The sequence below is a fragment of the Ziziphus jujuba genome, chromosome 8 (genome assembly GCF_031755915.1).
Source record: "Ziziphus jujuba cultivar Dongzao chromosome 8, ASM3175591v1".
Lineage (NCBI taxonomy): Eukaryota > Viridiplantae > Streptophyta > Magnoliopsida > Rosales > Rhamnaceae > Ziziphus > Ziziphus jujuba.
This window is the reverse complement of record NC_083386.1, coordinates 9607232-9620733: the sequence shown is the minus strand read 5'-3', so window position 1 is coordinate 9620733 and position 13502 is coordinate 9607232. Positions and strand designations below refer to the sequence as shown.

Genomic DNA, 13502 nt, shown 5'->3' with positions numbered 1-13502 from the left:
TTTTTTTTTTAAGCAACCTAAATTTGGAATGTAAGTTGATGTGACAAATGGCAGAAATAACACCTCAATTATAATTTAAATCTAGTTTCATATCTATATATATACACACACACAATACATTCCTGTTGGGAAGATATTCCCAACCTAAAGTTGGAATTCTCTTTTTTTTAAGCAACATCAATTTGGAATGTAAATTGATATGACAAATGCTAGGAATGACACCTCAATTATAATTTAAATCTAGTTTCATATATATATGTACATATAGATATATACACACACACAATACATTCCAACTATCATACACATGGAAAATTATACAAACATGGTTGTGGGGCAAGGCCTAGGTTGGTAGTAGATGAATTAATTTCAAGTGAGCCGTACTGAACAAGGAAGAACTTAGGAGGCAAATAATTCAAATATTTTATTTATTGAGCATAAATAGTATAAGCCTTGATCTCGTTGAAGACAAATTTGAAAACCAAATTTATTAATTAATACAAGTAAGATTTGCTGTCATTTGGTAATCCTAAAAAGTCAAAACCCCAAGACTTTTTTGGCCAATGGTGTATTAATCTGATAAAATGATCATGATGATCAAGTCAATTTCCTAGAGTCCAGGAAATTCTTGGTGTTGTGCTCACGGGATGCAATATAGTGGAGGAAATTGGAAAAGTCGGTGTCCTTGTAACGTCTTGGATTGGATATGTCAATGAGTTTTGGTGATGGTCGAACAACGGCATCAAATGGAAGGCTATGCAATGAAGCAACAGAGATCCGTGACTTGTATGAATTTACTACTACCCTGTGGAGCACACTCTTGTATCTTCCATTGCTGAATATCTGTGTCAAATTTTTGAACGATGTCACCAATCAAATTAATACAATTCTCTGTTTATTTTTTACATGGAAATGATAACATATACATATATATACAGAGAGAAAGAAAGAGAGAGACAGAGACAGAGAGACAAAAATTCAATTATGGGCATCAAATGTAAGCCATAATATGTGGTAGGGCATAGATGTTTTTCAATGTTTTTATTTATTTATTTTAACACATGTCAATAGGCGTATAAAAAAAGAAGACACGTCTATTATAGTGGAAGACTGATGCTCATTATAGAATTTATATATATACGTGTATATATATGTATAATATATATATATATATATAGAGTACTCTAAAAACATATCATTAATAATTTTCGATGGTTTAAATATTATTGTTAGAAAGAGTGTTCCAAACCTACAATAGCTGACATAATTTTCAACAATCATCTTAAACCATGAATAAGTACATCCAACGGTGTCTAATATTCAACCTAGAGGATTCAGAAGATACAATAAGAAATGTTCAACTCGACAGTAAATGTTAGGTTCTACCTAGAATATTGCAGAATAGTTCAACCTAGAATATTGCAGAATAAATGAGTTCTATGTAATTTATTCTATTTTTTGATAAATAAGAAACTTGACTAACCTCGAGATGATCACCAACATTGACAATGAAAGAATTAGGAAGTGGTTCCACATTGACCCATTCTTGTTGATGTTGAATTTGAAGACCCTGAACCTGTTGGTCTTGAAGAAGAAGAGTAAGAAAGCCATAGTCGGAATGGGGTGGTATCCCTAGTGTTAATTCAGGTTCAGGGCATGAAGGGTAGCAATTCATCACTATCAATTGGCTTCCATCTTCAAATTCCATTGTACTACTACTACTACTACTACTACTACTCTCTTTTCCATTATTAATCCCGTTCGCTGTGGTTTCTATTAATCCCAGGCTCTCTAGCATAGCCTCCATTAACTTTAGATACAACGATTTTGTATTCATTGAGAAGTTGGCCACCGCTTGCCTACAAAATCAAATATTAAATCAGTTTCCACATCTTCTCCAAAAAAAAATACATAACAAAATTAAACTAGTAAAAAATAGAGTATAGCCTCAACAAAAGTAGTTACAAAAAAAATCTACATTTTGTGCCTAAATATTTTTAGCCAATAAAGTTGTTGTTCGGTTGTGACCAATAAGCCTGAGGTTAAATTTATTTCCACAATATACTGTGGTTAAAAGTTTTCAACTACACTTTTAGTAACAATAAGCTTTGCAGCCGAAAGCTAATAATTCATAGTGGATACAAATGGTGTGGTGAATACTTTTTTTTTTTTTTTTTTTTTTTTACTTTAAAAAACCAAATTATTTCGATTAAATTAATTATTTTAAAAAACATTAAAATGTGGTAGCCGTCCCTTTGAAATTTAGAACTGGACTATTTTAAATTTTGACTAATAAAATTGTAAACATTAAACCATATTTAAATCTGCCTAATCATCACAGTACAACATCTCAAACTGGTAAATTAAGGTATAATCGAGGTGCCAATACCTTTTAAAAAAAAAATAAAACAAAAAAATAAGACAGACAGACAGACAGAGAGAGAGAGAGTTGCCTTAGCTCAGGAGGAGAAGAGGGCCAGGAAGGAAGAACTTCTGATAAGGGATGACAGCTAAGCTTCAAGAAGTCTCTCCAACAGAAAACTTTGTCATTGTTTTGGTTAAAGCTTGTTCCATACCTAACTGGGGAATGCATATCCCTTGACATGTACTTGGATCTCTCTTCGTATGGAAGTCCAAAAAATTTCTTACTTACATCTCTTATTCCATCAATACAATCCACTTCAATGCCATGGTTTATCAACTTCGCATTCATTAATAACCAAAAAAACAATTTATCAAAAAGTGAATAAACCAAACAAAAGAAAAAAAAAAAAGATTATATATGGATAATTTATAAAAATGCATGCATGTTCAATTTGTGTTACTTTTTTAATAAAAATTGCTAGCTATGAATGTCAACCGTATATTGGATTTATTTTTTGTATTTTGAGTATTTTATTAATAAAAAAGATGAATGGAATTCTAAATTTAAACTATTTTGAAGGTTTTTATGAAAACCTTTTGATTAATTTTTAAATTGCATCAAAAACTAACATTATATATATTTATCACGGCGTAATGTTGTTCATTGTAAGCAAGTAGATTAATTAAGAAGATGATGAGAACATAAAAATGATGCTTACTAATTACCTGGAAAAATCCATATTCTTGGCAGGCTTTTGCAAGGGAAACTATAGTCTGAGATCTGTTGGTGCCTTGAAGCTGAGCAAAATCAATAATGGGCAAATTGATGCTATGATTGCTGGCAATATTAATATTTCTTGGATCAATATCAGGCCGTTCTGAGACAGGCAATATATACATGGCAGGGACTTTAGCTATCCCATTCCCACATAGATATTTCACTCCCTTATGGTATTCCCCACTCTCCGACATCGTCATTTCATTTTCTCTACTACCATCTTCATCAATGGCAAAACCCATTTCCAGAAAAACGAAAGCTAGACAAAAAAAAAGGATCAACTTTGGTAAATAATTGCAAACGAAATATTAATAATAAACTGGAGAAAAATGAAGAAAATAGACATAGAAATAGTAATTAACATGCTAAAGAGAAAGGCAAAATACAAATTAAACTTCAAGAAAATTGAATGCTTCAATCTGTTTTTTTTTCCCCCCCACCTTCTTGAGATGCGAAGAGAGAAAGAGAGAAAGAAAGGAATGGGTAAGTGATGAAACATCAACGAGGAATTGGTGCTCAAATTCAAATATATCTATATATATATATATATATGTAATATAGGAGAGGGTACAAGGAATCGGAAGTACATATGGTAATAATAGCAAATCAGTAAAAAGTAGGTAGGTTTTGGGAGAAATGTGATGGACTGGTTCAAGTCCATCTAAGGAGCAAATAATTAGACTTGATGTTAGTCAAAACCACGAGGCATGCTCCACCTTTGAAGGAAATTGTTCCATCATGGACGCAATATATAAGAAATATATCCAATTTTATGCTACATGCATACATAGTAGCTTACCTTGCAGTGGACCCCACGTGCCACCATTTACTGTGGTTGGTGATGGATTGAGTGTTACATGGTTACCATAAAAGTTGTAAACAATCATGGATGTTAATGGCCTATAGTCTCCAAGTCTACTGTGGTTGGTGATGGACTGAGTGTTACATGGTTACAATAAAAGTTGTAAACAATCATGGAAGTTAATGGCCCATAGTCTCCAAGTCTTCTAGATCGGTAACACCCACCAAAAAGTTCATTTTTTATTCACCAAAAACAAAATATATATATATATATATATAGACTCGTTCGAGATTTTATATATATATATATATATATATGGAAATTCTATGGTGAGGACAGTCCGCATGAGAACCGCAGTATTAGTGACGGTTTTTCATAGTATTAACAACGATTTTTTAGAAAATCGTCACCAATACTATGAAAAACCGTCACCAATACTATAGTCCGCATGAGGATCGTCCGCACCATAGACGAACTGTATATATATATATATATGTATATATATTTTTCCATATTTCAACCTGTAGAACTTTCAAACATTAGCTCTAGTAATTTGCCTTATTGATAATTACACAATCCATTATAATTAAAGCGAATTGTAATCATATACTATTATATCATATACTTTGTTTTTTTTGGGTAAATGTATTTTTTTTTTTTTTGGTAAATGTATTATATACTTTATTTAATTATACAAATATGTATATATAGCCAAGGATGTATCATATATCAGCTAATTACAAGTTCTAACCTATTGCCAAGTGACTAGACTATATTTATCAAAAAAAGAAAAAAAAAATGAGCAGACTATATACACATAATTTAAAATATTAAAATTTTATGCGAAATTTTTATTTTTTAAATACATTGAAATAAAATTTAGCTTCCAAATGAAAACAGATATAATTTTTATAACATTTATCGAAATTTCTGATATATTTTCGTAACTTTCATGAAAAATTTTATCATAATATACATATTAAATTTTTCACAATTTGGTTAAAAAATCCATAATTTCTATGGAAATTTATATAAATTTATAGAAAAGTTGAAAATATTTATGATTTTTTTGTTAAATTTGTTTATCAAAAATTTTTATAAATATTATTGATGTTTAGTAAAACTTTTTGCCAAATTAATATCATTGATAGTTTTTTAACCTTTCAATTGTCTTCAAATAATCAGGCAAATAATAAAAAAAAATCACATTTAAAAAATAATATCTAACAAGTCTAGCTATTACACTCTTAGAGAAAATGAGTATCACAAATTACAAGTTTACTTTCTTATTATTATTTTTTTTTTACAATAATAAACTTAATATTTGAATAAATATTATAAAGTAAATAAAAATTAGTATGTAGAAAACAATTGAAAAATATACAAGCAATATATATCCTGCAAACCAAGGTTTAAAATTTCAGTGTTTATGGTATATTAACAATTATAAACAAAATTATCAAGAAAATACATATTTTAATAATAAGAAAGTCTACAATCAGGACTGACCTGATACTACCACATGCGGTCCCAAAACGTGCATAAAAATATAGCCCTTGGATGAAAACGAATGGTTGAGATTACACCTTCTTCTTCTCCTCCCGAAGCTCTCTCACGTGCTTCTCTTCCTCATATATCCAACCCCTTTATTAGTCTGCACCTACTCTTTCTCTCTCTCTCTCTCTCTCTCTCTCTCTCTCTCTCTCACCTGACTTCATGGCAGCCAACCAGTTCCACTCCTGTCAATTAATTTTCCATGGATGATTTCAATCACCCCCGTCTCCCTTCCCTCCCTATTTCTCTCTTTCTCTTTCTGTCTGATCACATTTAGAAACAAGAATTGTACAAATTTCAGCTTTTGCATCTTTTGGGTTGCTGAATTTGGAGTTTCTAGCTCGTGTTTGGAAGTTTTTAGATTGATGGGTTTTTGACAGGTATTATTTTTTTTTTCCAACCCCAAAAAACAAAATTTAATCTTTTTGTCTTAAGAATCATACTAAAAATCGAAAAGCTCTCTTTCTGAAAATCCTGAATCTTTCTTCGTTCTTCTTCTAATGCTTCCACATGCTCACGGAATCCCAACCTTGAACCCTACGTTTTGCTTTTTTTTTTTCTTTTTTTTTTTTCATTCAGTTAGTTTTGGTTTTTTTCATTTTATTTTTTATTTTTTTGGTTCTTCAATCTTCTGTATCTGGGTTTTATTTATATGAAGAGGGTGTAACACCCCGTCCCAAATCACATTGGAATTCGTGCACGTTGACCGAGGTTGACCGTTGACCGAGTGGGTCAAAAGTTGACTTTTTGTTCCAGTTGAAATTTCTAGTTGACCATGGTACCGTGGTGAAGTGCATGATGCCCTGAGTTCGTACACTAATAGCACGTCGAAAATGGAGCTACGATTTGAAAGTTATGGGCAAAACAAGTCAAGGTGCAAACAGTCCAAAAGGTGCCGGGAGTTGACTTTTTGTTCTAGTGTAATTTTTTTTTTACTCTTGTATGGTTGTAAATTACTCATCGATACGAGTTCATAGACTAGCAGCACGCTTACATTGGATATGTGGTTAAAAAGTTATGGACGTTTGAAGTTCACCGGATACCCATAATATTTTATTATATCTGGCTTAAGTGCAAAGTAATGCCACGTGTCGCCACCTAATTGGTCCACGTGGATGAACAGTGTCACCCACGGTGGCTTTTATTTGGCAAAAACGTTGGGGAGGAGAGAGAGAGAGAGAGACGACCGGCCGCCGGAATCGTCCAATTTTCCGGCCGACCCTTGCTACACGCATCGGCCAGACGGGAGCGCCTTCCCATTTCCGACCAAACCCCAAAATCTCACGACCGCCGGTCGCCGAATGCGCCCAGATCGAGCCGACGAAGCTCGACGGAGATTTTCCCCTCCACCGCCGTTTGACCCCTTTCCGGCCATTTTCAGGCCACATGCGCCAGCCACCCCTCACCACCTCCTCATTTCCGGCCAGCCCACCAAATTTCACGGCCACGGGACCTCCGACGCGCCGGGATCGGAGAGTTTTCCGGAGAGGCACCAAAAATCTTCAAACCCCGATCTCTCCGCCGTCAGGCCTCCGTTTGCCTCACCGCCGGTCCCGTTGGAATCCTATCCCCTCGATCTACAAAACCACCAAAAATCTCAGCCAACGACCACCGCACGCGTCGCCGCCGGCGACGGTTGCCGGTGACCGCGGCGGCTCGCCGAAAGTCACTGTTCCGGCGAGTACCCAGTTGCACCGCCGATCCCTGTCCACTGATTCCTACCTCCTGAATCCAAATCCGGCATCCTTTTCCTCCAATTCGCGACGGTTTGGGAGAATTGAGGAGTCGAACCTCGAAAGCTTTCCGGCAAGATTCCGGCCACCTCGGGTCCGATCTCTGGGAAGTAAGACCGAATCCGTGATCCTCATCTCTCAAGCTTCGATTCGGTATATCACTCGTAATTTTTAGTTGTCGTTTGTGTTCGCTCCCCGGGTACCCATTTAAGAGTTACCCGATTAAAATATTAATATATTTGGTTGGTGTACTGTGGCTGTTTTAGGTGCGCGTGCAAGTAGTGGAGTTGATCTTGCGGAGGATCTTAGCTGATATATGCGCTTAAGGTGAGTGACCCACCTTTAAAAATATTTTGGGGCAATTAATTATATTTAATTGGTGTTTATTTGATATTTGAATTATGCTCATGTGGTGCAATTTAATTATTATTTTATTGTGATTTAATTTTAATTATTATGCATGAGTAAGGTATTTTCAGTAATAAATCGTATGTGGTTTTAAATATTATTTTTGGGCATAATTGGTTTAAATATTTTATGAAAATATTTGTTTAAATTGGTGGTTTAATTTTATAATTAGGCCCATGGTATTTTATTTGTTGAACCTCGTATTACGAGAAAAATTATTGTTTTATTGGTTATCGATGTTTTCGTACCGGGTTTGTTAAATGGAAATATATGGAATAGTAAATGTGAAAATTGGTATATTTCCCACGGTAATTTTGGAAAGAACGGCACGGTTGAGCTAATAATTATTTTAGACGCATTCATACAGTATTGGTGTTCTGGTGTATGTATATGTGGTTTAGCGCGCAAGTATTATGTCTCCCGTGAGTTGCCATTGGACCGTGGGCAGGCAAGTTTGATATTGGCCACAGCCGCCCCCCTCCTTGGCCGGGATGACGGTTTCAGCAGCGGTACTGTCTGGACACTGAAGTGCTGTTTGCAAGTTTCTCTCTTTAATCTCCCCGCCAGTCGGTGCTCAAGACGCTGGGTATCGGAGGGCATCACCGGTATATGGTGTGGTGCGTCAAGTGTAAATTTTCAAATGAAATTTCAAACCCCAAAGGTGTTCAAAAAAGTATTTATTATAATTTATTACATTTTAATTATATTTGGGGTATTTATTATTTATTTATTTATTGTTTATTAAATTGTTTGATCCCTTGGTTTTCGGAAAATACAAATATCGGATTTTGTGAAAATGTTTTAAAAAGGGAACATTTCCAACGGAGTGATTAGTGAAAGTTTTGAGGGAAATTATTATTTCCAACTGCTATTATTTATTTACCTATTTAATTGCAGGTATTACTTAAATTCCCTTATTTGTTATATTATTATTATTAATATTAAAGGTGTTCAGTAGCTAGGGTCGCTCACTGAGATTATTAGCATCTCACGTTTTTAAATTCCGTTCCCTTAGGTGCAAGGGGTGGTAGACGTTCTTCCGGAGCGAACCAATTCTCTGCCGCTATCGTGTTTCGAGAAGTACTTTTGTACTCATTTATTTCAGTTGTATTATTTCTTTCTTCTTTGTTGTATTTTCTATTGAATAGCACTTTATGAAGCTCTGTATACTATTCTGGACACTTATGTTTTAATTATGCACTGGATTGCTGTTATTGTTGTGAAATGTTGTAAATTTGTGGTATCAATTTGTAGTTTTGTGGGAGGTATAAGGGGATGAATATAGAAGTGTGTTTTCAGTGCAGGTAATTTTTGGTAAGTCCTACCCTTAGGGGAGGTGCTACCGGATTTTCCGTTGGAAGGTTCGGTGGTATTTCCCTGGGATCAGGGCTTGTCTAGGGTTCCGGGGAGGAATTCTGAACGGGTCCTGACAAGGGTAATTGTCTAAAAGCCATCCGAAACAAGGGAAATGACCCAGAATCAGGTTATGGGTTTTTCAAATATGAATATAAGATCCAAGTAAGAATCAGAGAGGGGAATAATCTTGCAAACCAAGCAAAATCCAACAAATTATTTTCCCCACTTTTGTAGTAAAACAAAATTAATTCTAGAGAGAGAAAATAAATAGTTTCTCAATTTTTTTAATTTTTTGGCAAGGGGATTGAAAGTGTAACACCCCGTCCCAAAGTACAACGGAAATTTTCCAACTTTGACCGAGGTTGACCGTTGACCATTGACTTTGACTTTGCCTGTTGACTAAAGGGGTCAAAAGTTGACTTTTTGACTCGGATGGAATTCTACGTTGACTGAGGTACCATTACGAAGTACACGTTGGCACGAGTTTGTAGACTAGTAGCACGTCAAAAACGGAACTACGGTTTGAAAGTTATGAGCAAAACAAGTTGAGGTCCAAACTGTCCAAGGGATGCCGGAGTTGACTTTTTATTCATGCAAAGTTGAACTTTGACTCATGTATAGTTGTAAAGTACTCGTCGATATGAGTCCGTAGACTAGCGGCACGTCCGATATGGACATGCGGTTAAAAAGTTATGGACCTGTAGAGTTTTTCAAATACCGTATTATTTTAATATTATTTTTAAACGTGTAACAATGTGCCACGTGTGACTTAATAAATGTGACCATGTGTCACCATGCTTAATACCATATTATTTTATTATTGTTATTTTATGTAATAATATTATTTTAATATTATTTAATTAAATTATTTTATTTTATTTTATTTCTTTTTCTTTTCTTTTTTTTTCTTTTTTTCTTTTCCCCCACGTGGGAAAACACCCAAGCCTCTTCTTCTTCTTCTTCCTTCTTCTTCTTTCTTCTTCTTTTCCTTTCCTTCCTCCTCGGCCTCATCGTTTTTGTTCTCACCGGCCACCGGAAGGATCCACGCGCCGGCCGATGTGAAAGCCTGCGGTTGGGCGACATCGCCGGCCAAATCTCCGCGCCGGGATCAGCCTTCAACGCCGGCGGCCGGTGTGTCACTAGTTTGCCGGTTTTCCAGCAGCCACCGGTCGTGCAACAGGTCCTTTCCCACTAATTTGGACCCTCTGATTCCGATTCTGAGCTCCGATTAACTCACTTCCCTTCGATTTGCAAGATACGAAGGGATCAAAACCGACCGAAGCTTTCCGGCCACCGCCGGTTGAATTGAGCCCAATGGAGGTCGGTAATGTGATCCTCATCTCACAAGCTTTCCATAGACATATAATTTATCAATTTTGGGTAACGTTTGTGTTAGACCCCCCGGGTACCGGATATTATTTATCCGAATAAAATATTAATTTATTTGAGTTATGTAATGTTGTTGTTCTAGGAGTACGGGTGAGTCATGGAATTGATCCCACGGAGGATCTTAGGTTAACTGCGTGTTCCAGGTGAGTGACCCACCTTTAAAAAACATTTTGGGGTAATTAATTATATTTATGTGGTGTTAAATTGATATCTGGAATTTGTGCTCATGTGGTGGAATTTAAATATAATCGGGAACAAAATATTATTTTATATATATATATATATATATTTTTCCATTGATGCTAAACAGAATTTTGAGTTACTAAAAATTTTCCGATTATTATTTTATTGTGATTTAATTGCACTTATTATACATGAGCAAGTATTTTCATTAATTAATTGTGTTTGAATTTTTATATTGTTTTTGGACATAATTGGTTTAAATATTTTAAGGAAATTAATTGTTTAAATTGGTGGTTTAAATTTTATAATTATGCCCGTGGTATATTATTTGTTGAACCTCGTGTTATGAGAAAAATTATTTGTATATTGTTATCGATGTTTTCGTACCGGGTATGTTAAAGGCAAATATGTGGGATGGTAAATTTGAAAATTGGTATATTTTCCACAGTGATTTTGGAAAATCAGTACGTTTATGATTAATTTAATAATTATTTTAGACGCACTCATACAGTATTGGTGTTCCGGTGTATATGTGGTTAGTGCGCAAGTATTATGTCTCCCGTGAGTTGCCATTGGACCGAGGGCAGGCAAGTCTTATATATTGCGCATCAGCCGCCCCCTTCCTTGGCCGGGATGACGGTTTCAGCAGCGGTACTGTCGGGACGCCGAAGTGTCGTATGCAAGTTTCTCTCTTTAAACTCCCGCCAGTCGGTGCTCGGGACGCTGGGTATCAAAGGGCATCACTGGTATATGGTATGGTGCGTCAAGTATAAATTTTCGGATAAAAATTTCAAACCCCAAAGTGTTCAAAAAATTATTTATTATATTTTATTACATTTTATTTATATTTTGGGTATTTATCTATTATTTATTAAATTAATTGATCCCTTGGTTTTCGAAAAATACGAATATCGGATTTTGTGAAAATGTTTTAAAAGGGAAACATTTCCAACAGAGTGAATAGTGAGGGTTTTGAGAGAAAATATTACTTCAATTGTTATTATTATTTATTATTTAATTGTTGATATTAATTAAATTCCTTTATTTGTTATATTATTAATATTAAAAGTGTTCAGTAGATAGGGTCACTCACTGAGATGATTAGCATCTCACGTAAATTCCGTTCCCCTAGGTCCAGGTTGGGAGACGTTGATCGTCCGGGACGAGCCCGACGTCTCAGTTCATTGCCGAAAGTCCAAGAATTACTTCTTCCCTTTTTCCTCTCCATCTTGTATTACTTCTTTATCTGTCGTCGTATTAATTTCATATTCATTTGTATAATGCTCTGTATACTGTATTGGACATTTAGTTGTTAATGATGCACTAGATTACTGTTATTCATTCGAAGTGCTGTAAATTTGTGGAATTAATCTGTAGTATTGTGGGAGGAATAAGGAGATAATTATAGAAGTGTGTTTTCAGTGCAGAAAATTTGTGATAAGTCCTACCCTTAGGGGAGGTACTGCCGGATTTTCCGTTGGAAGGTTCTATGGTATTTGTCAGGACCCGTCCAGAATTCCTCCTCCGGAACCCTAGACAGCCCTGATCCCAGGGAAATACCACCGAACCTTCCAACGGAAAATCCGGCAGCACCTCCCCTAAGGGATTTACTTACCACAAATTTACCTGCACTGAAAACACACTTCAAAAATATCCCCTTATTCCTCCCACAAACTACAAATTGGTTCCACAAATTGCAGTACTTAAAAAAATAAATACAGTAATCCAGTGCAAAATAAATACAACAAGAGTGAAAGAAATATTACAACTGCAGTAAAAGAAGAACAAGGTACTGCACGAACAAATACAGCGAGGAAGATCGAGTCCGCTCCGAGTGAACACCGACAACCTGGTACCTAGAGGAACGGAATTTAAGAGTGTGAGATGCTAATCATCTCAGTGAGCGACCCTACGACTATACCATATAATATCACAGTAATAAGTATAAATAATAATTATTTGGAAATAATAATTTCTCTCAAAACCCTTACAATTCTCTCAGTTTGAAAGGTTCCCCTTTTAAAACATTTTCACAAAACCCTTTATTCATATTCCCCGAAAACCAAGACATCAAATAAATATCCGAACAGTAATAATTATATTTTTAATTCCAATACAGTTTCCAAACATTTTATTTTTAAAACACAGTTCTGAAAATCATTTGATGCACCCACTATATACCAGTGGCGCCAACAGTACCCAGCGTCCCAAGGTACCGCCAGACAGGAGGTTATAGAGAGAAACCGGCATACGGTCGCGTGGCGTCCCACAGCGCCGCTGCTAACCTGGTGTCCCGGCCAAAGGGGGGTGGCCGCCCTCTCCGATGGCATCCACAGGACACCCTCATAATATCAACCGCGCGCTACTCACACCCACCTGCGCGCTAATCACATCACCTGCGCGCTAATCACACCCACCTGCGCGCTAATCACAACCGTGTGCACACTAACCATATCACATATACCATATCACATAATCAGAACACCAGTACGTGCACGGTGCATCTAAAAATCATAAAATCCACAATTTAAATTATAAAACAAATTTCACATTTTTCATAAACATAGCGGGCATAATCCATCCGCTTGAACCGGGAATTTTCCCACAATTTCCTTATAATCCATACCATAAATTCCATGATTTTCAAATCCACCAACTTCCAAATCCATCAATTCAAATATCCACATTTTCCCAATAGCATAAATAATTTCTCGAAATATCATAATCAAATCTCATAATATTCCATGGGCATATTTTATAAAAATTGAAATCACCAATATAACCAAATATTTTCCTTGAAATATTTGAAAATCAAATCGTGCCCAATTTACCATTAAAACCACACCAATTTCAAAATCCTCAAAACCATAAAATAATTACACATGGCATAAATTTGTAGAATTCGCATTTTCTTAAATCCAATAAATTCATAAAT

General features: G+C 35.4%; 1 protein-coding gene across 2 annotated transcripts; it reads right to left on the bottom strand.

Annotated features, from left to right (window-relative positions):
- Nucleotides 1-216: 216 nt before the first annotated feature.
- On the bottom strand, nt 217-3775 carry LOC107404996 (probable 2-oxoglutarate-dependent dioxygenase SLC1). Of its 2 annotated transcripts, none has more exons than XM_048470415.2 (5): nt 3583-3775; nt 3091-3401; nt 2454-2701; nt 1484-1859; nt 217-843 (listed from the first exon to the last, which is right to left on the bottom strand). In XM_048470415.2, exons 2-5 carry the CDS (start codon nt 3382-3384, stop codon nt 598-600), a joined length of 1164 nt encoding a protein of 387 aa, XP_048326372.2. In that variant the 5' UTR covers nt 3385-3401; nt 3583-3775; the 3' UTR covers nt 217-597. The 2 variants fall into 2 exon arrangements, with proteins under 2 accessions (XP_048326372.2, XP_048326373.2); XM_048470416.2 differs by having other exon boundaries at nt 3529-3674.
- Between the last annotated feature and the right edge of the window lie 9727 nt (nt 3776-13502).

Bases quoted from the DNA above. Each gene is read 5' to 3' on its own strand.
- LOC107404996 (XM_048470415.2), bottom strand. From the start codon at position 3,384: ATGGGTTTTGCCATTGATGAAGATGGTAGTAGAGAAAATGAAATGACG. The intron at 1,860-2,453 runs GCAACTCTCTCT...TTGATTTTGTAG, and splicing joins TCTTCTCCTCCTGAGCTAAG to GCAAGCGGTGGCCAACTTCT. The intron at 844-1,483 runs GTTAGTCAAGTT...AATTTGACACAG, and splicing joins ATGTTGGTGATCATCTCGAG to ATATTCAGCAATGGAAGATA.